The sequence below is a fragment of the Portunus trituberculatus genome, chromosome 6 (assembly GCF_017591435.1).
Source record: "Portunus trituberculatus isolate SZX2019 chromosome 6, ASM1759143v1, whole genome shotgun sequence".
NCBI lineage: Eukaryota > Metazoa > Arthropoda > Malacostraca > Decapoda > Portunidae > Portunus > Portunus trituberculatus.
In genome coordinates, this window is record NC_059260.1 from 4,848,889 (window position 1) to 4,872,645 (window position 23,757).

General features: G+C 41.5%; 1 protein-coding gene across 1 annotated transcript in view; it reads right to left on the minus strand.

Annotated features, from left to right (window-relative positions):
• Window positions 1-22,332, minus strand: part of LOC123517110 (frizzled-2-like) — a 53,637-nt gene extending 31,305 nt beyond the window's left edge. Inside the window, exon 1 of the mRNA XM_045277013.1 lies at window positions 20,890-22,332. Coding sequence (XP_045132948.1) covers window positions 20,890-22,144 — 1,255 coding nt within the window. The 5' untranslated portion in view covers window positions 22,145-22,332. The remainder of the gene's footprint in view (window positions 1-20,889) is intronic.
• Between the last annotated feature and the right edge of the window lie 1,425 nt (window positions 22,333-23,757).

A 23,757-nucleotide genomic window follows, 5' to 3' on the forward strand; every position in this document is an offset into this window, starting at 1 on the left:
ATGTCCAACAATCCCGTTTTCTTTACTGGGTTACCTACATATTTAATTCCCTGATTGATTCACAGCCAAACTGCATCATGTGTTAACCGTGTGTGTGTGTGTGTGTGTGTGTGTGTGTGTGTGTGTGTGTGTGTGTGTGTTTTAATTATTTACTTGATATTTCTCTTCCACTTGTCTGTAAAGTAGTAGTAGTAGTAGTAGTAGTAGTAGTAGTAGTAGTAGTAGTAGTAGAAGAAGAAGAAGAAGAAGAAGAAGAAGAAGAAGAAGAAGAAGAAGAAGAAGAAGAAGAAGAAGAAGAAGAAGAAGAAGAAGGAGCTGCAGCAGAGAGAGAGAGAGAGAGAGAGAGAGAGAGAGAGAGAGAGGTGGGAGCAAAGACCAGATGGAAGAAGGAACAGACTGAGGAGGAGGAGGAGGAGGAGGAGGAGGAGGAGGAGGAGGAGGAGGAGGAGGAGGCGCCATGTTTACAGACAAGGGAGGGGGTGTTTCTTTGATGCTGTCAGTCAAGCTCCTCCTCCTCCTCCTCCTCCTCTCTCTTACTCCTCCTCATCCTCCTCTTCCTCCACCACCTCCTCCTCCATCACCCTTACATTCCACGCCCTGTCCATTTAGCACCCTCCCTCTCACTCTCCTCTCTCCCTACTCTCATCATCTCTTTTCTCCCCCACTTTCTCCTCCCTTCCCTCTCTCCCTCCTCCTCCTCCTCCTCTTCCATAAGGATCAAAAAGGACTTTCTCCTCCTCCTCCTCCTCCTCCTCTCTGTCCTAATATTCTCTTTTTCTTCTTCTCTTTCTATTCCTATTTCTCTTCCTCCTCCTCCCTTCATCTTTACCTCAATTCTCTTCCATCTCTCCTTCTCTTTTTAATCCTATTTCTCCAGCTCCTCTTCTTCCTCCTCCTCTTCTCTTCTAAGCTTTTTCTGTTTCTATTCCTCTCCTTCCTTCTTTCTCTTCCCTCCATCTTTACTCCATTTCTCTTCTACCTCTTCTTCTTCTCCTTATCTTTATCTTAGTTTCTCCACCTCCTTTTTCTTCCTGCCTTCCTCCTCCTCCTTCTCCTTCTTCTTCTTCTTCTTCCTCCTCTCTTCAACTTCTATATTATTCTTTGTACTCCTCTTAATATCTCTTGTCCCACCCCTCCTCCTCCTCCTCCTCCTCCTCCTCTTCACCTCTCAACCACAGGACTCTTACCAAGCCCAATCCTCCTCCTCCTCCTCTTCCTCCTCCTGCGTACCCTGATCAGAGGCGCGTCTGGAGGTTGTCAGTTCAAGGAGGAGGAGGAGGAGGAGGAGGAGGAGGAGGAGGAGGAGGAGGAGGAGGAGGAGGAGGAGGAGGATAGCGGTAGACAAACAGACATTTCGATAAAAGTCAAGATAAGCTGAGAGAGAGAGAGAGAGAGAGAGAGAGAGAGAGAGAGAGAGAGAGAGAGAGAGAGAGAGAGAGAGAGAGAATATAAGAAAAGACAAACACCTAGAAAATCTCTCTCTCTCTCTCTCAAATACTACGAAAGTTTACATGTAATATTTTAACCCTAAATTTTATATATCTAAATCCTTGAAGTCACAGCAGAGGAGGAGGAGGAGGAGGAGGAGGAGGAGGAGGAGGAAGACAACATGTTCTAAAATGCAAGTCTGTGAATGTGAAGTGAGTGTGCGTGCGTGCGTGTGTGTGAAGTCAAACCAACACTCTCTCCTTAATCGATCTTTTCCTTTACCAGCGTCATCAGGCACAGGTAAAATACGGTCAATCCACCCTTCAAATTACCCCGTTACTCACACACACACCGGCCCACACCATAATTACGCCTGTTTGAACTTAATGACAAAATTCTACGTCTGGCAAGGCAACTCACTCTACAGTACGACAACTTCACGCGGACCCTTCACTACCTCCTCTCCGCGCGTCTCCTTTTCCATCACCACGACTTCTTTTTTAACTATTTATTTCTCTTACTCCCCGTATCGTGTAGCGGAGATTAGAGGGGAGTAAGGAAAGGAAAAGTTAATGTATATGTACGTGTATGGGAGTTTGAGTGAGGGGAAGTTAGGGATACAGTTTTAATTAAGTTGAAGTCACGGCCAGGTTAAGTGTTCGGATGAAGTGTAGCGTACAGACCCCTCCTTCCCTCTCTCCTTTGCTTATAAAAATTCCTATGCTCAATCACACATTAAGAGGAAAAGCCGCCTCTCAGAAACCAAACTAAGAGATAAAATATAAATCCCACTCTTAATCTATTCCTCAAAGACATGCCAAACTACACCGCTTCCTTTGATAAACCCAGGCTCAGACCAACACCCCACCAGCCAGCCAGCCAGCCAGTCCGTCCCCCGCCAACATTCCCCCAAAGCCCTCCCCAGCTCTTCCCCACCCAAGATCTCCCCGCTAACTTGAACTGGCGGTGGTTAAACTGTAATACCACACTCCCTCGCCATCCCTGCCCCCTCCCCCGGCCTCCACCACACCACCACACCACTACAGTCACCACACCGCTGGCCTCAAATGTTTCAAGTAATCCACATTGGTAAAAGACGTATTAGTTTGAATGTGGCTTTTTAATGAATGTGGGAGGATTGGAGACGGGATTGGGGATAGTCTCTCTCTCTCTCTCTCTCTCTCTCTCTCTCTCTCTCTTGACGCCGCAAAAGGTGGTTGGGAAGACGCCATAACGCACAAGAAAATCGATAGCACACACACACACACACACACACGTAGGTCCCCAAGACTGCATTCCTCACCCTCTACCCCTCTCTCTCTCTCTCTCTCTCTCTCTCTCTCTCTCTCTCCAATGAAGCTAAGGAGAGGGTGTGTTTCTGGGTTGCACTCTCTCTCTCTCTCTCTCTCTCTCTCTCCATGACACACAAACATGTATACCCCCCTCTCTCTCTCTCTCTCTCTCTCTCTCTCTCTCCTACCATGAATAGTATAAGTAGAGGTATGATGAGGTTAAGTTCTCCTCCTCCTCCTCCTCTTCGTTCTTGCACTTTTGTCCCTTTCTCCTTCTCTTCCTTGCATTTCTTAACCTTTTCCTCCTCCTCCTTCTTTCATTTCTTCTTATTCTTCTTTTCAGTTCCTTCCACTTCTTATTATCCTTCACCTCCTCCTCCTCCTCCTTTCACTTCTTATCCTCTTCATCCTTCTTCTACGTCTTCTTGTCCTTTCTTCCTATCCCCCACCCCCCTCTCTCTCTCCTATTCCTTTTTAATTTTTTTTTCATATTTTTTGTTTCGTCTTACTTTCTTCTCCTTTGCTTCTTCCTCCTCCTTCTTTATTTTCTTTCTTCTTTTCATGTTTTCTTTTTTTCTGTCTCCTCTTTAACCTCTCCTCCTCTTCCTCCTCCTCCTCCTCCTCCATGTTTTATCTAGTCTCTCCTTCAGGTCTTCTTCTTCCCCCTCCTCCTCTTTCTAATCGCCCTACTTCTTCTCCTCCTCCTCCTCCTCTTTCTCCTCTTCTTGTCCATCTTAAATTTTTATCTCATCTCCTCACCCTAATTCTCTCTCTCTCTCTCTCTCTCTCTCTCTCTCTAAGTAAACAAGCACAATTCTGTCAACAAATACATAAGTAAGTCACTTTATATATATTTTCTACTTACATGACCTTCGCTTGAGAGCTTAAGTGTGTGTGTGTGTGTGTGTGTGTGTGTGTGTGTGTGTGTGTGTGTGTGTGTGTGTGTGTGTGTGTGTGTGTGTGTGTGTGTGTGTGTGTGTGTGTGTGCGTGCGTGTCACAGAACACGTGTCATTGTTTACAAATACTTACTGTCACGAGGAGGAGGAGGAGGAGGAGATGGAAGAAGACGAAGAAAAGATGATGATGATGAAGAAAGAAGAAGAAGAAGAAGAAGAAGAAGAAGAAGAAGAAGAAGAAGAAGAAGAAGAGGAGGAGGAGGAGGAGGAGGAGGAGGAGGAGGAGGAGGAGGAGGAGGAGGAGGAGGAGGAGGAGAATAAGAAGAAGAGTAAACCAGTAGTAGTAGTAGTAGTAGTAGTAGTAGTAGTAGAGCTATTACTATATTAACGAAAACACCTTCCATTGCATCCCCCCCCCCTCTCTCTCTCTCTCTTATTTATAGGCAGGGCGTGAGGTGATAGGAATCTGAACCCCCATCCACCTCCTCGTCTGGGGCGCTATTCGGCTCGCTCCGCATCAAAATAGAACGCACCAATATATTTTTACCCATTTTCTTTCCCTTTTTATGTGCCTTTTTTTACCCATTTTCTTTTTGTGTTATTTTTACCTATTATCTTTTTTTGTCTCATTTTTACCGTACCCATTATCAGTTTTCTTTTCTGTGTGCTATTTTTACCCATTTTCTTTCCCTTTTTGTCATTTTCACCCATTTTCTTTCCCTTTTTGCCATTTTTACCCATTTTCTTTCCTTTAGTGTCATTTTTACCCATTTTCTTTTCCTTTTGTCATTTTTACCCATTTTCTTTCCTTTTTTTGCCATTTTTACCCATTTTCTTTCCTTTTGTCATTTTAACCCATTTTTTTTTGCAATTTTTACCCTTTTCCTTTCCTTTTGTCATTTTTACCCATTTTCTTTCCCTTTTTGTCATTTTTACCCATCTTTCTCTTTTGTGCCATTTTTACCAATTTTCTTTCCTTTTGTGCCATTTTACCCATTTTTCTCCTTTTTGTCATTTTTACCCATTTTCTTTCCTTTTGTCATTTTTACCCATTTTCTTACCTTTTGTCATTTCTACCCATTTTCTTTCCTTTTGTCATTTTTACCCATTTTTTGTCATTTTTACCCATTTTCTTTCCATTTTTTGCCATTTTTACCCATTTTATCTTTTTTGCCATTTTGACCCATTTTTTTTGTGTCATTTCTATCCATTTTTACCGTGCCCATTATCATTTTCTTTTTCGTGTGCTATTTATTTTTATTATTTTCATATTTTTGCTTTATCCATTTTCTTTATCTTACCCATTTTCTTTCTTTTGTTTTACCATTTTTACCCATTTTCGTCTTACTTTTTTCATTTTTAGTAACTCATTTTTTCTTTTTACTCATTTTTGTGATAGCCGCAAATTTTTTACCCATTTTCTTTTTTTGTGCCATTTTAGTTTTCTTTGTCATTTTTACCCATTTCCTTTTTTACCATTTACTTTTATCCATTTTCTTTTTTATCATTTATTTTTACCTTTTATTTTTTTTCACCATTCATTTTTACCCATTTCCTTTTTTTTACCATATATTCTTACCCATTTTCTTTCTACCATTTATTTTTACCTATTTTCTTTTTTTCGTCATTCATTTTTACCCATTTTCTTTTTTACCATTTATTTTTACATATTTTCTTCTTTTCACCATTTAATATTACCCATTTTCTTTTAACCATTTATTTTTACCCATTTTTTTTATTTTCACATTTTTACCCATTTTCTTTTAACCATTTATTTTTACGTATTTTCTTCTTCTCACCATTTATTATTACCCATTTTCTTTTAACCATTTTTTTTATCTTCACATTTTTACCCATTTTTTTTTTTCTTGCTCTTAAACAACAGATTTTCTTTTTATTCAGATTGTATCATTTTTTTGCTTTTTCTAATAAAATAAATGACAACACCAAATAAATAAATAAATAAATAAACAAATGTATAATTAATGATATAAAACAGGAAAAAAAAAAAAAAAAATAAGCGAAGATAGAAAATAATAAAATAAATAGACAAAGATAAACCACCACCAACACCACCACCATCACCACCACAACCACCACCGCCACCATCACTACCACCAGCACCTGCCTCATCACCATTACCATTACCATTATCACCATCACCATTATCACCACCACCACAACCACCACCACCACCATCACTACCACCAGCACCTGCCTCATCACCATTACCATTATCACCACCACCATCACTACCTGTACCACCACCACCACCACCATATTCAAAGACCCTTCCCTCTCTCACCGCGACCACTTTCAAAGACCACAGAGACCATTAGCCGCGTTCCAAACAGTATTTTTCCTGTTGACAATGCAGAAAATTTGTTAACATGTCACTAGTATCACCACAACACACTTACAAACCCTGTCACTTCAACTACAGCCCCTTAGAAAATAATAGACCCTACAGACCATTAGCCGCGTTGTAAAGAGTTGATAATGAGAGAAGAAAAATAATAATAATAATAATAAATAATAATAATAATAATAAAATAGTTACTGAAAAAAAAAAAAAAAAAAAAAACTCAGGAACCCATGTCACTTCAACTAGAGCCTTTTGAAAACAGACCACAGACCACAGGGTTCTAAAGAGCATTTCTCCTGTTGATATGACAGAAAACTTGTTAACATGTCACTAGAATCACAGAAATGTCCTTAAAAACCAGTGTCACTTCAATTAGAGCCCTTTTGAGTATTTCTTAAGAGTATTTGTCCTGTTAATATGACAGAAAACTTGTTAACATGTCACTAAAATCACAGAAATGTCCTTAAAAAACCAGTGTCACTTCAATTAGAGCCCTTTTGAGTAATTTCTTAAGAGTATTTGTCCTGTCGATAACGCAGAAAACTTGTTAACATGTCATTAGAATTACAGAAACACCCTTAAAAACTTCAACTAGAGCCCTTTAAAAATAGTGAAGATGCTGAGGCGAGGGGGTGTTTCAGATTCTGGGCCTTAAACCTAAAGAAACAAAACACAAATGAAGAAATAAAAATAAATAAATAGACAAAGCTGAACCAACAAACATCAATGAAAAACACCGCTGATAACACACATAACACAGACACCACCACCACCACCACCACCACTTTTAAACCTAAAGGAATACCGCCACCTTACTTATCTCCCTTATCACTGGCCATTGCTACACTTCACCCATCCACACACTATCTTATCGAGGAAATATGAGAAAAAATGTAAACAAATTAAAAATAAAAGGTACTCCCGTTTCGAAAAAGAGGGATTAAGTTGATAAGAAGAGGATCGAATGCTTATCTTAGTATTGGATTCCTTTTGGTTTAAGAATCCGTGTGATCCACTTTGTATTGGTGTGTGTTTATGTAGTGTGAAGTGTGTTGGTAGGGTGTATCAGTGTGTTTTGTTTGTTTGTGTTTTTTTTGTAGTAGTAGTAGTAGTAGTAGTAGTAGTAGTAGTAGTAGTAGTAGTAGTAGTAGTAGTAGTCGTAATCTTCCAAACTGCTTTGTGGGTTCAAGGGAAGGGATCTTTTTTTTTTTTTTATATAAACTTTACTAAGCTATATTTACATACGTTTACACCTTACGACCTTCCGACAGCAAAGAAAAACCGCGAAAATTTGACCACTCTCTCGTCTCTCAAAGTCCACCCTCAAATATCTCACAAACTCCACCATCAATTGACACTCTGTGATAAAACAACTATCTCATCACTTCAATTCCTTCAGACATCTCAGATCACTTCACATTATTCACATTAGTCAACTCAAATCACGCAATTTATATTCAATGATAAAATACATCCTACACACACCTTAGAATTATCCTTCCAATGAACACAACATCCTACACATCCTACAGGCAGCCCAGTTCCATTAAATCGAAAATATAACACTAACATTTTCTCTGACTGCATTACCCCAGTCTGGCACCACTTACTAGTACTGTGACAGGCGGCTTGCCCATCTTGACCCTCTCTGGCCTGGCAGCTCTGTCTATGTCTGTCTCTCGCCTTCTCATCGTCTTTTCTCTTTTCTGTCTCTTAAATCTCGTAATATACACACGTTGACCGACTTTTCGCCCCAACAAGCTTCCGGTGCTACAAGGTTTGTTTTCCAATATCTTAATCATTAGGTTCATTCTCCTATAAGTTTCAATAAGGTTAATTTCCCTATAACTTTCAATATGGTTAATTTCCCTATAACAAAAAGATTTTCCTATAATTTTCAATAAGGTTAATATTCCTACAACTTTCAATAAGGCAAATTTTTCAGTAACTTCAGTAATCTCATCTTACAATCAGCAACAAGGGCTTTGTGTCCCTCTGGCTTGCCGCTATCCGCCTCGTCCATATCATTTACTTGCGACGAGCACTGTATCTCTTATAATCTACTGCTCCTCTCCAGCTCTGTCTTGTAATGATTCCCGGTCTCTTATTGCCATACTCAGAAACGCTTTGCTCTCTCACCACTATTTTCCAAGGCTCTAGTTGAAGATACTCATATTCTTAAGAGTATTTCTATGGTTCTGGTGGAGTAGTAAGATTTCTAGTTTATAAGGAAAGGGAATGAAAACCCTGCTAGTTGTCTCTGGGGAATTGAAATATTGTCGTGGTGAGAGAGAGAAAGGCGTTTTTTAATGTAACTTGTTGTCCTCCTCGGTGGTCACGGGGTCTCTTATCTATCGCAATAAAGAAAGTGTCTCATGATATTGGCACCTGCTTTCGTGTCTCATCTTCCTTCCTTCCTTTTATTCTTTCATTTCTCACTTTCTTATTCATTCATTTATTCTTGTTTCTTTCTTACGTGTGTCATTTCTTCTTTGTTTTCGAGTTACAACAGTAGCAGTAGTAGTAGTAGTAGTAGTTCAGAATATAACAAGAACACTAAACACACCCCAAAAACACTAATAGGTGACCCACACAGGTGAGACCAAGACACAGACAGGTATCAGGTTAATCAGACAGGTGTGACGCCAACGATAACACCTGAGCCACCTGTCACCGTTAATTAAGAGCAGACAGGTGTGTATCAAGAGTGTCTTAAGCTGCCTGTCTGTCACTGGGCTAAGGTATCAGTGGTGGTGATGGTGGTGGTGGTGGTGGTGGTGGTGGTGGTGGAGGAGGAGGAGGAGGAGGAGGAGGAGGAGGAGGAGGAGGAGGAGGAGGAGGAGAGGAGGAGGAGGAGGAGAAGAAGAAGAAGAAGAAGAAGAAGAAGAAGAAGAAGAAGAAGAAGAAGAGAAGGAGGAGGAGGAGGAAATAGCAAGAACAAAGAAAAAAAGAATTGACAAAGAAAAGAGAAAGAAAAAGTGGAATTAGAGTAAAATAAACAAATAAACAGATAAAATAATAATAAACAAATAAAAAGACCAACACGCGCACACACACACACACACACACACACACACACACACACACACACACACACACACACACTCATTTTTTCTTGCACACTCTCTCTCTCTCTCTCTTTCTTGATTGCGAGAGAGAGAGAGAGAGAGAGAGAGAGAGAGAGAGAGAGAGAGAGAGAGAGAGAGAGAGAGATTTGTACATGTTAGTGAAATTATTATTACTATTATTTTTTTATTATTATTATCATTTTCTCCCCATCAATTATTTTTTCCCATCAAAACCACGAAGAGAGAAAGACATCATTTTTTTAGTCACCCTCATTATCAAGACTTCCCATCATCTGAACAGCCCACCCCATCTTTAATCCTCCCATCCTCATCACCCCACATCTTCTATCACATCACCCTCCCCATCACTATCTTCCCTTCATCATTTCACCCCATCATCACTCAAGTCATCCCATCACTATCTTCCCCCTCATCATTTTTCACCCCATCACTCTCTTCCCCTCATTCTTTCACCCTACCATCCAATATTCCCCTCATTTTTCCCCATCGTCATCCCATCATGTTATCTTCCCTCATCCTCTCACCCCATCACCCTCATAATCCCATCTTCCCCTTACCCTCAACCTCTTCCTTATTTTCCCCTCATGCTATCACCCCATCATTCCTAATCTTCTCACCCCATCACAGTCATCATCCCTCATCTTGTCACCCCATCATTTTCTTCCCCTCATTCTGTCACCCCATCACCCTCTTACCCCATCTTCCTCTCATCTATTCACTCCATCATCCTATTCCCCTCACCCCATCATCCTCCTCTCTTCCTTTCATCCCATCACCTTCGTCACCCCTCATCTTCCCCTCACCCCATCACCATAGGAAGAACTGAAGGGTTCAAAACAAAAAGGACAAATTCGTGACAAGAAACAGATAGGAAAAGCTTATTCTCTCTCTCTCTCTCTCTCTCTTGTACCTTTTAATTTTCTTTATTTTTTTTTCGATATATGAAGAGAAGAAAACAAGAAAAAAAAATGAGAATTAAGTGTGGAGGAGGAGGAGGAGGAGGAGGAGGAGGAGGAGGAGGAGGAGGCTTAAAACTAGAGAGGAAATAGTTGCTGACTCACTGGCTTGCTTACAACTTAAACCTCTCTCTCTCTCTCTCTCTCTCTCTCTCTCTCTCTCTCTCTCTCTCTCTCTCTCTCCTTTACCGTTCTCTTTATTTCAATTTCCTTTTACTCCTTTTTCTCTCCACTTCCCTTTCTTGTCTCTTATTTATACCCTATCCTCTCTTCTTTCTCCCTTTTATTTCTCTCTCCTCCTCCTCCTTTTCTCTTCTCTCCATCTTTCCACCTTTTCTTCTTCCTTTTCCCTTCATTTCTCTGCACTATTTCTCCTTTCCTTCTTTTCTCTCCTCCTTTTCCCCTCTTCATTTCTCCATACCATTTCCCCTTTCCTTCCCTCCCCTCCTCTCTTCTCTCCACCGCTCCTTTCACTCTCCCTCCTTTGCTTCCATTCCCTTCCACTGCTCTCTCTCTCTCTCTCTCTCTCTCTCTCTCTCTCTCTCTCGTATTCTCAAACATTCTGCGCCTCACCTTCACTATTTCAAAGGCTTTATTAAAATTTAAACGCGTTTCTTAAGGTGTTTTTAGGGTTCTAGAGGCAGAGTGACAAGATTTCTGCACTATTAACTGGCGAAACACTCTTGAAACCTTGAACCTAACCTAACTAGTGAAATACCTTTAACCTCATCTAACTAGAGAAATACCTTTAACCTAACCTAACTAGAGAAATACCTTTAATCTAACCCAACTGGAAAAATACCTTTAACCTAACTAGTGATACCTTTAATCTCACCTAACTAGAGAAATACCTTTAACCTTACCTAACTAGAGAAATACCTTTAACCTAACCTAACTGGAGAAATACCTTTTACCTAACTGGAGAAATACCTTTAACCTAACCTAACTAGAGAAATACCTTTAACCTAACTGGAGAAATACCTTTTACCTAACCTAACTGGAGAAATACCTTTAACCTTACCTAACTGGAGAAATACTTTTAACCTAACTGGAGAAATACCTTTAACCTAACTAGAGAAATACCTTTAACCTTACCTAACTGGAGAAATACTTTTAACCTAACTGGAGAAATACCTTTAACCTAACCTAACTGGAGAAATACCTTTAACCTTACCTAACTGGAGAAATACCTTTAATCTAACCTAACTGGAGAAACACCTTTAACCTAACCTAACTAGAGAAATACCTTTAACCTAACCTAACTAGTGAAATACCTTTAACCTAACTGGAGAAATACCCTTAACCTAACCTAACTGGAAAATACCTTTAACCTCACCTAACTGGAGAAATACCTTTAATCTAACCCAACTGGAGAAATACCTTTAACCTTACCTAACTAGAGAAATACCTTTTACCTAACTGGAGAAATACCTTTAACCTTACCTAACTAGAGAAATACCTTTAACCTAACCTAACTGGAGAAATACCTTTAACCTAACCTAACTGGAGAAATACCTTTAATCTAACCTAACTGGAGAAACACCTTTAACCTAACCTAACTGGAGAAATACCTTTAACCTAACCTAACTAGTGAAATACCTTTAATCTAACCCAACTGGAGAAATACCTTTAACCTAATCTAACTAGAGAAACACCTTTAACCTTACCTAACTGGAGAAATACCTTTAACCTCACCTAACTAGAGAAATACCTTTAACCTAACCTAACTGGAGAAATACCTTTAACCTTACCTAACTAGTGAAATACCTTTAACCTCACCTAACTAGAGAATACCTTTAACCTAACCTAACTAGAGAAATACCTTTAACCTTACCTAACTAGAGAAATACCTTTAACCTTACCTAACTGGAGAAATACCTTTAACCTAACCTAACTGGCGAAACACTCTTGAAAACCCCGCCAATCATCTCTGTGGCCCTTGAAAACAGACGTGGTGAGAGAGCAAAGCGTTTATGAATTCTGCCCCCCCCCCTCTCTCTCTCTCTCTCACGCAAAGCCATTTAAGCTCCACAAACTTAACAATGCACAATTCTAAAGCCTTCCCACTTCTCCGCCTTGTCTTTGCTTTATTTATTTACTAGTATTTATTTAACTGCTTTATGTATGGAAATTAACGAGAGAGAGAGAGAGAGAGAAAATAGATACCACTTCTAAGTTAAATAAATTAAAGGTGAAAAATTGATAAATAAGTAAATAAGTAAGAATGAAAACAGATAATTGACAAAAAAAGGAGTAAATATTTGTTTCTCTAATTAAAAAGTATAAGTTTTATTTTGTTTCTTCATTTATTGCTATTTTCTTTTTTTTTCGACTTATTTTCATACTTTTCTTATTTTTCTTTCCTTTCCTTCATATCAATTCTTCTTTTCAGTTTTTTTTTCGTCTTTTTTCCTTGTATCATCTTTATTACGTGTCTGTTGTGTCATTATCTTTTATTTCTTCTCTATCTCCATCTTTATCACCTATACTCTTTCCCCCAGTTTCGTCTTTCCCTTCATTATCTATCTTTCTTTCCCTCTTCCTCTTTCATTATCGTCTATTGCTTTTAACTTCCCCATTTATGCTTCATTTCTACATCTTCTCCTATCTCCTTTTCTCCACTTCTCTCTTCCTTCTCCTCTTCCTCTTTCGTTACTGTAGATAATGATAGTTTTATTTATTTATTTATTTATTTATAAGTTTCTATTGTTATTTTTCTTTTCTCCTATCTTCTTTTCGTCATTTCTCTCTTCCTATCTACGTTTTCTCTTCCTCCTCTTTCGTTAATGTAGATAAAGGTGTTTTTTTTATTTATTTCTCAGTTTCTTCTTTTCTCCATCTCTCTTTCTATCTACCTTTTCTCCTCTTCCTCTTTCGTTAGTGTAGATAATGCTATTTCTTTTTTTTCCATTTCCCCATTTCTATTGTTATTTTTATCATTTTTTTCTATCTCCTTTTCTCCACTTCTCTTTCTATCTACGTTTCCTCCTCTTCCTCTTTCGTTAGTGTAGATATTTTTTTCTTATTTCTTTATCCGTTTCTATTCTTACTTTCATCTTTTCTCTTATTCATCCATTTCTTCACACCCTTATCTTCAAATCTATCTACTTTTATCCCTATTCCTTAATTCGTTACTCTATTCTATCCATCTTCATTTTCTTTCTTTCTTCTCCATTCATGTGTCATTCTCCTCCTCCTCCTCCTCCTCTTCTTCCTTACATCCATTATCTGAAATACAACACCCATCTTTTCTTCTCCTCCTCCTCCTCCTCCTCCATTTCCTTCCATTAACATCCTCCTTCTCCTATCTCCATGTACACTTAACCCTCTCTTCTACTTTCCTCCTTAGAAATACAACACCATCTTCTTCTTTTTCTCCTCCTCTATCTATATCCTCCTCCTCCTCTTCCTCCTCCTTCTTCCTCTTCTTCCATCTACTAAGGTAAGGTAATTTTATCTCACCTGTTTACAAATTAGAGCATGTTTACCTGGTCTCTCTCTCTCTCTCTCTCTCTCTCTCTCTCTCTCTCTCTCTCTCTTATCTGCCGCTATCTCATCTCCTCCCTTCACGCATAAGAAATATAAGAGACATTTTTCATTGGAGAATTATCATGGTTAAAAAAAATACATAAATGCTAATACGAGCTAGGCGAAGCTGAATAAATCTCACATTGGCATTTTGAAAAGTCTGGCAGGGGAGGTGAGGTGAGGTGAGGTGAGGTAAGGTAAGGTGAGGTTAGGTAAATACATTCATACATACACATCTTAACACAGGGTTTTCATTATGTATTGGTGGGCCTCTCTCTCTCTCTTCTCTGTCTCTCTCTCTCTCTCTCTCTCTCTCTCCCCTTTTCCTTCAGTCCTATCCTGGATATGTATTCATAAAGGCGAGATGGAAATAGTGAAGGGGGTGTGCCGGGAGGAATGGGCCTTGAGGGAGCAGTAAAGAAGAGCGAGAATCAGGTGAAGGAGGCAAATGTGGCGTCATCTGGCAACACTGTCTCGTTATGGTATCACGTGTTGCCATCAAGCGGTCACTGTTTTTGTCTCACTCTCTCTCTCTCTCTCTCTCTCTTGGGGTGTGTTACATTATGATTATTTTTATTGTTATGACAGCACTTTTTCACGCCTTTCTCTCTTCAGTACTTAAATCTCTCTCTCTCTCTCTCTCTCTCTCTCTCTCTCTCTCTCTCTCTCTCTCTCTCTCTCTCTCTCTCTCTCTCACACACACAGTTCACTTTATCTTAATTAAATAGACTTATCATCATACTTATCATCAGAGAGAGAGAGAGAGAGAGAGAGAGAGAGAGAGAGAGAGAGAGAGAGAGTGTGTAACAAGGCTGCCCCAATTACCATCTAAGATAACAAGGTATTTAAAGATTTAGAGCCAGAATGAACTAGATTGATTTCACAAGCTAACAAGTGTAACGAGTAATGCATTTTGTCTATCTTTATTTGGCAAGAGTTAATAGGTAATTTATCTTATTGGTTCTCTCTCTCTCTCTCTCTCTCTCTCTCTCTCTCTCTCTCTCTCGTTATGTTCTATTGCGTATTTTTTTATTTATACTCTCTCTCTCTCTCTCTCTCTCTCTCTCTCTCTCTCTCTCTCTCTCTCTCTCTCTCTAGGCCTCTAAACCCGACTATCTTTGCCCACTATCTTTTCTGTCTCTACCTGCTCCTATCTTTACATTCTCTCTCTCTCTCTCTCTCTCTCTCTCTCTCTCTAAGATGGCATTTCTGACTTCTTGTAAAAGCCATTATGGAGTGAAAGCAACGAATGAGAGAGAGAGAGAGAGAGAGAGAGAGAGAGAGAGAGAGAGAGAGAGAGAGAGAGAGAGAGAGAATTAAGTTATGTTTAGGTAAATTAGTTGCTCTCAGAGGAAATCAATGGTTCTACAGGGGAAGCGAGGAGGAGGAGGAGGAGGAGGAGGAGGAGGAGGAGGAGGAGGAGAAGGAGAAGAAGAAGAAGAAGAAGAAGAACAACAACAACAACAACAACAACAACAACAACAACAACAAGAGCAAGGAGAAGAGGAACAAGAACAACAACAAAAACAAGATGGGGAAAAAGACGAAGACGAAGAAAAAAAAAAAAACAAAAACAAACGAGAAAAAAATAACAAACGGGAAAAAAAGAAAATAAATGGAATAAAAAAGAAACAACCAGAAATAAAAATAAATAAATAAATAAATAAATATACATAGCAGGAGGTACCAATGCACACCCCACATTGGCAACACTGCGAGGATAAGCGTAGCAAGGGCATAGTTTGAACATTGACAACACTGAACCCCCGCACGTGTTACCACCACCACCACCACCACCACATCCTTCCTCTATCCTCCCTCACACACACACACACACCCAAACAAAGAACACACAAACATAAATAAGTAAATACAAAGACAATTATCCACACACACACACACACACACACACACACACACACACACGAACCTTACACTTTAATACATGAATTTACTAAGACGTGTAAGTACAGGGTAAATTTGTCAAACACACACACACACACACACACACACACCACAAATCACACAAAAACAAAGGAAATTAACCACAGACACACACACACACAAGCACGTGATAGGTGTGGGAAGAGAACTGTTTGTAAAGGTAAAGGGTGTGTTGGCTTGCCTGTCTTCTTCTTCTTCTTCTTCTTCTTCTTTTAATAGGTGTAGGTAGAGCACTGATGTTTGTTGTAATGGGTTTTAATAGGTAGGTAGAGGATTGATGTTTGTAAAGCTTACGTAAAGGTACAGGGTGTGCTGGCGTGGCTGTCTCCTTGTTTTCCATTCTCTTCCTTCTCTTTCTTGTCTTCCCTTCTCCTCTTTCTCTTCCATCTCTTCAACACAACTGCGATTTTTTTTTTTACTCTTTTCTTCTGTCTTCTTCTTCTTCTTCCTCTTTTTCTTTTATCTATTTCGCTTTGTATCACTTTCTCTTCCCTTCTCCTCCTCTCCTTTCTCTTCCATCTCTTCACAACTGATTTTTTTTTTACTCTTCTCTCTTCTTCTACTTCTTTTTATCTATTTCGTTTTCTATCACTTTCTAGGTCATCACTTCTTCTTCCCTCTTCTATCACTTTCGTCTTACACCTTCAGAAATCTTTAACCTCAAATTTCTCCTCGTTTTTTTCTTTTTATCCTTTCCTTCTCTCCAAATATTGTGAATTGGCTAGATGTATTTGTTAAGAATAATAATTTACATTTCTATATTCTTTTTAGCTATATTCTATTTTTTGGGGGTCAAAGTTTATATTTCCATTAGTATTTCTACAGTAACGCATTTTACACCTCCATTTTTTTTTCCTATTTACTCAAGATTTTACTTCTATCACTGCTTTATAGGAATATTCGTAAAAATATACGTACTATTTTTTTTTTTATATCCTATTCTTTCCTCAATTTTATTTTCGTTAACATTTCTGCAGTTACGTATTTAGTAGTTCTTATATTTACTTTTCAAGAATTCTTACTTCTACCACTGCTTTATCGGAATATTCGTAATAATATACGTATTTTATTATTTTTTTGTTGTATTCTACTTTTTTCCTCTCAAAGTTTATATTCCCATTAACATTTCAGCAGTTACGCATTTAGCAGTTCTTTTTTTATTCCAATTTATTCAAGATTTCTACGTCTATTACTATTTTACAGGAATATTCGTAATAACATAGGTAACAATTCCTCTATATGTATGTATGTATGTATGTATGTGTGTGTGTGTGTGTGTGTTTATATACATACAACCTAGCAAAACTTGTACTCTATACAGAACTAATGAATGTTGATAAAAAAAAAAAATCAATAAATCAAATAAAAACAGAAAAAAGAACAATATATTTCCTAATTCTATCACTAATCTACCTGAGAGAGAGAGAGAGAGAGAGAGAGAGAGAGAGAGAGAGAGAGAGAGAGAGAGAGAGAGAGAATATAAGAAAACACACAAGAAACAAGACCAATGCATTTTCTAATCATATCACTAATCTTCCTACGAGAGAGAGAGAGAGAGAGAGAGAGAGAGAGAGAGAGAGAGAGAGAGAGACGAGCGTTGCACCTGAACAAAGAGGGAGCAGGTTCTAGCGGGGCGGAAGTCAGTCTGGAGTAATGACAACCAACGCCATGCTAACTTCCTCTTCCCCCAAAACCCCAACCCACTCACTCTCCCCCCTATCCCCACCTCCTCCTCCTCCTAAGCCAATCACAGCCAGCCCAACTCTTACTAAGCCAGAGGAAGTTCACTTTTAAGCCACTACGCGAGTCTAAGCCAGAGAGAGAGAGAGAGAGAGAGAGAGAGAGAGAGAGAGAGAGAGAGAGAGAGAGAGACTAACTGCCCAACACAATAGAAGAAAAAGCAACACCTAAAATACGAGGAGGAGGAGGAGGAGGAGGAGGAGGAGGAGGAGGAGGAGGAGGAAGGAAAATGAGGCATGGAAGAACAGATGAGAAAAACAGGAAGATAAACAAATGAGAAAGAGAAGTGAAGACCAGGATGAGAAGAAAGAGGAAAAATCTGAAGGAAATAAGACGTAGAGAAGATAAGGAAAACAAGAAGAGAAAGAAATGAAGAGAAACAAAACAGGAGAAAGAACAGGAGAGAGAGAAAAACTAGGACAAGAAACTGAAGGGAATAAGGAAAATAAAAAATAAATAAATAAATGAGCAAATAAATAAAGAAGAGAAAAAAGGAAAGTTTGAAAGAAATAAGACGTGTATAGAGAAGATAAGGAAAAGAGAAGAAAAACATGAGAAAAAAACAAGAAAAAGACTAATAGGAAGAGAAGATGAAGGGAATAAGGAAGATAAAATAAATAAATAAATAAATAAAGATTAAACCTGAATAAGAACCAAATAACCCATGAAAATATAACTTAGTAAGCCAGAGTGACTATCTTACTAAGCCAATGAAGGGATTACTATTAATTTCTAACCATTTCAAGACCCCTTTACATTTTTTTTCCTTCATCGCTAATAAAAACGCAGAAAGCACAAGGAAAGCTACTCTGAGACAACTTTGCTTCTTCAACAACCACTAATAATCTTTAAAACTGGATAAAAACGGCAACATATATTCTAAATTAATTCCTTAACGTGTTTGTGGATGCTTTTTATAATTCTCTCTCTCTCTCTCTCTCTCTCTCTCTCTCTCTCTCTCTCTCTCTCTTTAAAACTAGGTAGAATTTACAAACTATGTTCTTAATTAATTCCTTGTGTTTGTGGATATTTTTTAATCTCTCTCTCTCTCTCTCTCTCTCTCTCTCTCACTATCTTTAAAACTGGGTAGAAATGACACACTATATTCTTAATTCATTCCTTATTTGTTTGTGTATGTTTTAATCTCTCTCTCTCTCTCTCTCTCTCTCAATGTAGGAGGAGCACCCAACAAGAGCAAACAAAAATACACACCTAAAAAGTCGCTTACGGTGTTACCAAGTTCTAACTGTTGAATCCAAGTGAGAGAGTTAAGCTTACTGTTTATATAGGCCACAAGATAAGCAGTTAACTAATTGACCTAGAGAAATAACGGGCACTAAAATAAACTATAAAAAAACAACGAGAGAGAGAGAGAGAGAGAGAGAGAGAGAGAGAGAGAGAGAGAGAGAGAGAGAGAGAGAGAGAGAGTTATAATCATCCACAACCAAATAAGAGATGAATTAAGAATAGATTTTGTCATTTCTACCCAGTTTTAGAGATTGGAATTGAGAGAGAGAGAGAGAGAGAGAGAGAGAGAGAGAGAGAGAGAGAGAGAGAGAGAGAGAGAGAGAGAGAGAGTTATATTGCCCATAGGATTATCTAACTGAAAGAACTCATTTTTTTTAACCCCTTCAGTACTGAGACGCATTATTACCTTGAGTTTTGGGTGTAATTCGAATTTTTTTTTTTGACATATATATCTATGGAGGCCAGAAGATTAATAGCCACAGTCTTCACTATTTCAATCCCCACATAAGTTTCTGAAGCTGTATAAAATTACCATACAGTAAGCAAAATAAATATGAAATTGCGCCATAGTACTGAAGGGGTTAAGACAACGAGACACACTAAAACCAGACGGAGCATTCTCTCTCATTCTCTCTCTAAGCCAGTCACAACTATTTCCTTCACGAGAACACTCACAATTTCACAAAGAAACGTAACATTTTAAAACCATCTATTTAGAAACACTCCTTGATGAAAAATAATAATAATAATAATAAGTCGAGAAAAAAAAGATGAGTCATAAGTGTTGGTAAGTTAATCTGTTCTACTAATACTTGAGAGAGAGAGAGAGAGAGAGAGAGAGAGAGAGAGAGAGAGAGAGAGAGAGAGTTACTTGTGTCCAAGCTGGGGGTCGCATTATGAGGAGAGCGGCAAGGAGGGAACAAGGAGAGGGAGAGGGAGGGAGAGGAGAGGAGAGGAGAGAAAGAGAGAGAGGGAGAGAAGGAACAAGTCACCACCACTACCATAAGCCACAAAACCACCACCACCACTACCACCACCACCACCAACACCACACCACCACCCAGGCCATTTAACCACGCTGAGTGAAGGAAAATAAAGGAAAAAGGAAAAAAAATAACCGAACAAGAAAGAAATGGCGGTGTAGCAGGAAAAAAAAAAAAATCATAAATATAATATATCTGGCAACTATTTTCCTTCTCCCTTCCCCCCCAATGGTCACCAACAGTTGCCATCTTGGTGATCCACTATTTTCCTTTATTCCTTATTTTTCATGTTATTTATTAATCTGAAGTGATGGTGATGGTGATGGTGGTGGTGGTGTGGTGTGGTGTGGTGTGGTGGAGGAAGTGGAGGTGGAGGGAAGGTTTGGGAAAAGGAAAGGGAAGGGAAAAAAAGGAGAGGAATGAAGGTGGGAAGAAAAGGAGGAGAGAGAAGGAAGATTGAGAAGAGAGGAGAGAAAATGCCTGCGGATACAAACGTTTTTAGGACAACAATCTACTACTACTACTACTTTATTAACTACCACCACCACCATCACCCTCTTCACCACTATTGCCTCCACCAACACTCGCATATAAAGTAGCATAATCGCTGTGGTCTCACACACACACACACACACACACACACACACACACACACACACACACACACACCATTTCGTGGTAGTATGTGTTAGCTATGAGAATGTGTCATGTGAACTGAACCGTACTACGAGAGAGAGAGAGAGAGAGAGAGAGAGAGAGAGAGAGAGAGAGAGAGAGAGAGAGAGAGAGTTATAATGATGAATAATAACAATAAAAACAATAATAATAATAACAACAATAATAATAATAAAAATGAAATACGATAAAGCAAGAATGTAGATAAGAGGAAGATAGGGAAGTAGGGGGAGTACAGATCATGTACTCCAGACGACACACACACACACACACACACATCGCGTAGTGTAGTGGTTAGCACGCTCGACTCACAATCGAGAGGGCCGGGTTCGAGTCCCGGTAAGCAGCGAGGCAAATGGGCGCGGCTCTTAATGTGTGGGGTGTGTTCACCTAGCAGTAAATAGGTACGGGATGTAACTGGAGGGGCCTCGCTTTCCCGGTGTGTGGAGTGTGTTGTGGTCTCAGTTCTACCCGAAGATCGGTCTATGTGCTCTGAGTTCGCTCCGTAATGGGGAAGACTGGCTGGGTGACCAGCAGGCGACCGAGGTGAATTACACACACACACACACACACACACACACACACACACACACACACACACACGGGACTTGGGTGTAATTGGAGGAGTCAGTAATGGTAACGGTGACTTATTAAGGGGTGATGTCTCCTGACACACACACACACACACACACACACACACACACACACACACACTGAGACATACATACAGACACAGGCACGCACCTTCTACGTTCTCGGTGGCCAGGATGATAATGGTCTTGACGGCGGGGATGGCCCAGGCTGCAAGATGGAACCAGGCTGAGTTGTTCTCGACGGCCTCGTGGCTCCACTTGAGGCCCGCCGCCAGGAACCAGGTGAGCGTGAGCACCACCCACCAGATGGACGCCGCCATGGTGAAGAAGTACAGCGTCATGAACACGATGGTGCACCACTGCCGCTCCACGCCCTGGGTGATGGTGCGGATCATCTGGTCCTTCAGCTCCGGCAGGTACTGCGGCGGGTCCCAGGGGTCGTCGCACGCCACACGGTCCCCCTGCAGCAGCCCCACCACGTAGGTGGCCGCCATGAACCAGTAGCACATGCTGATGAAGATGATGGGTCGCTCGGGGTAGCGGAAGCGACGCACGTCTGCCAGGAAGGAGGCGACGGTGAAGGTGGTGGAGGCGAGGCACACAGCCGCCCACCCGCCCACCCACCGCCTGGAGAGGGTCAGCTGCTCCTCGTCGAAAAACATGCCATGGCAGGGGGCGCCGCAGTCCTGGGCCTCCACCCCGCCCACCCGCAGCTTGTACTGCTCGTCCTTGGGCACCTTGAAGTGCACGGGGCACTGGAAGTCTTTCCCGGCATAGTCCACGGGCGGCGGGTCTGACACGGGGAACGGCGGCGGCTGCGGCGAGGTGCTGTTCTCGCCCACGCACAGCTCGTTGGGTCCCGCAGGGAACTTGTTGCAGTCCAGAGACTCCGGCCACTGGAACCCGAACTTGTTCATGAGGTCCTCGCAGCCGTCCTTCGCCGAGAGGCAGAGGTGGCGGCAAGGAGGGAGCGGGCGGTCCAGGATGGTGCACACGGGGACGTACACACTGCACAGGAAAAAGTGAAGGTCCGGCGAGCACTGCACCTTGACCAGCGGGAAGAACTGGTGCACCTCCATGCCCGCCTCCTCCTGCGTATGGTGGTTGAGCAGGTTGGGCATGATGGTGGTGTTGTACTGGATGTCCTTGCACAGCGTGATGGCGATCGGCTCACACCGGTCGTGACGCGGCAACATGTCCTGGTCAGAGACGTGCTCCACTCGCCCCTGTCCCAACCTGCTGCTGCTCGTGCCCCGACCACCGCCGCCACTCACCCCTCCACTCACCTGGGCCTCGCACGGCGTCGGGCCCGCCAGCAGCAGCAGCAGCATCATCGCCGCCAGCAGCAGAGGGCAGCGGCGAGGTGCTGCCGTGCGCCGCGGGGCTGCAGCGGCCCACACCGCCATGCTGTAATCTCTCCAGCCGCTCGCTGGACCGACGCTCTTCCTCGAGCACTGCCACACGGGCCACCTGATCCTCCGCCTCCAAATCACTAGCACACGGCGGGCACAGCCCTCATGGTCCGGGACGCGGACACACTAACTCTCGCACTGGCGGCGCGTAGTTCTTCCTTTCAAGGAGTGCTGAGGACAACTGAAGATATTCCCGTTGTTGTTTTTCCCCCCAACGGGCCATGCAGTTGCCGCATCTCAGCGGCGAGCGCCTCCAGCCACCATCTGTCGCTGCCTTCTACCCGCACCCGAGGGCGAGCTGCACATACATACTCGCAGCCTACTCGTGGTTCACGGAGAGGTTCTAACGACGCCCCAGGATGTCGGTAGCTCACAACAATAGTGACAAAGGTTCTAGGTCCACATCACCATCGCGGCATCTCGAGTGCGCGACGACTCCTCATTGGTGGCGGCGGCGTCCAATGGCGCCGTGCGGCCAGACCGGTCAGGCGCCAGACTTGAAGTCACTTCACTCTCCACTTCTGAAGGGGATACAAAGGCCTTACAGGTAGTAAGCGTTCCATGAAACTGCCTGCGAAGATCTGCTTCATCGTGCAGTCCTGAGTCACGCATCAGGCGGAGGGAGGTGTGAGACGCGGGCGGCGCGGCGAGAGGTGCTCCTAACGAGGCACACACTCCCCAGGCTGCGATGAGCCCATCAGTCACGCATTGTTCAACCCATTGATGAACATTGACATCCAAGATTAGTGAATGTATCTGGCGTGGGTCACAGCCCTCAGTCCCCACCCACAGGGCGTGCCCTCCCTGGAAATGCAAAATGCAGGCATCACGGCCGCCATCGCCTGGGAGCAATTTCCGGAGAGTGCACACTTCGCCCTCCACAAAATGAGCCGCACAACATCCAAAAGGAAATAACATCCTTACCACCACCACCACCACCAACAACAACAACAAACATATCACGTGACTAATCCCACACGCTTCACTGCCCTTCCTCCACCAATAAACACCAAGAAAACCCAACTATAATATTTGTGACTTAAGAACTTACGTATGGCTAAATAATTTCCTATCTATGCAAACATCCAGCAGGGAGCGGCCAGCATCTCCTCACCCACACACAGTTTCCTATATCCCTCCCAAAGATCAAGGGAATAAACCAGTAAGATTTGAAACACATTGACTTCGTAAGATTTTCCTGAAGTTACTCCACAGGCCTTACACGGGTCATCATAGAAAATGGCACTTAAGAAGGGGACACAAGTATATTCTCCGTCACCATGGGACGCAACTCTGATCCTCATTCTGAAACGCATAGTTCTATCACCCACGACTATTTTCAAAGGTCACAAAAATAAAAAGCCGAGTTTCCAAGAGTGTTCCTTCTGTTGGTAATAAAAAATCTTGTTAATTGGTCACTACAACGGTAAAAGAACATTCTAAGCTTTCGTGTCACCTGAACAGGAGCGGTGCAGAAGGGTTTCATTTCAACAGGGTCACAGCACCACGAGGAGCTAGCACCGGCAATGACGTAGTCGTGAACACAGCGCTCGGAAAGGTTGACGCATTATGAATTCTTTTGAAATAACAAACTTACTAATTTCGAT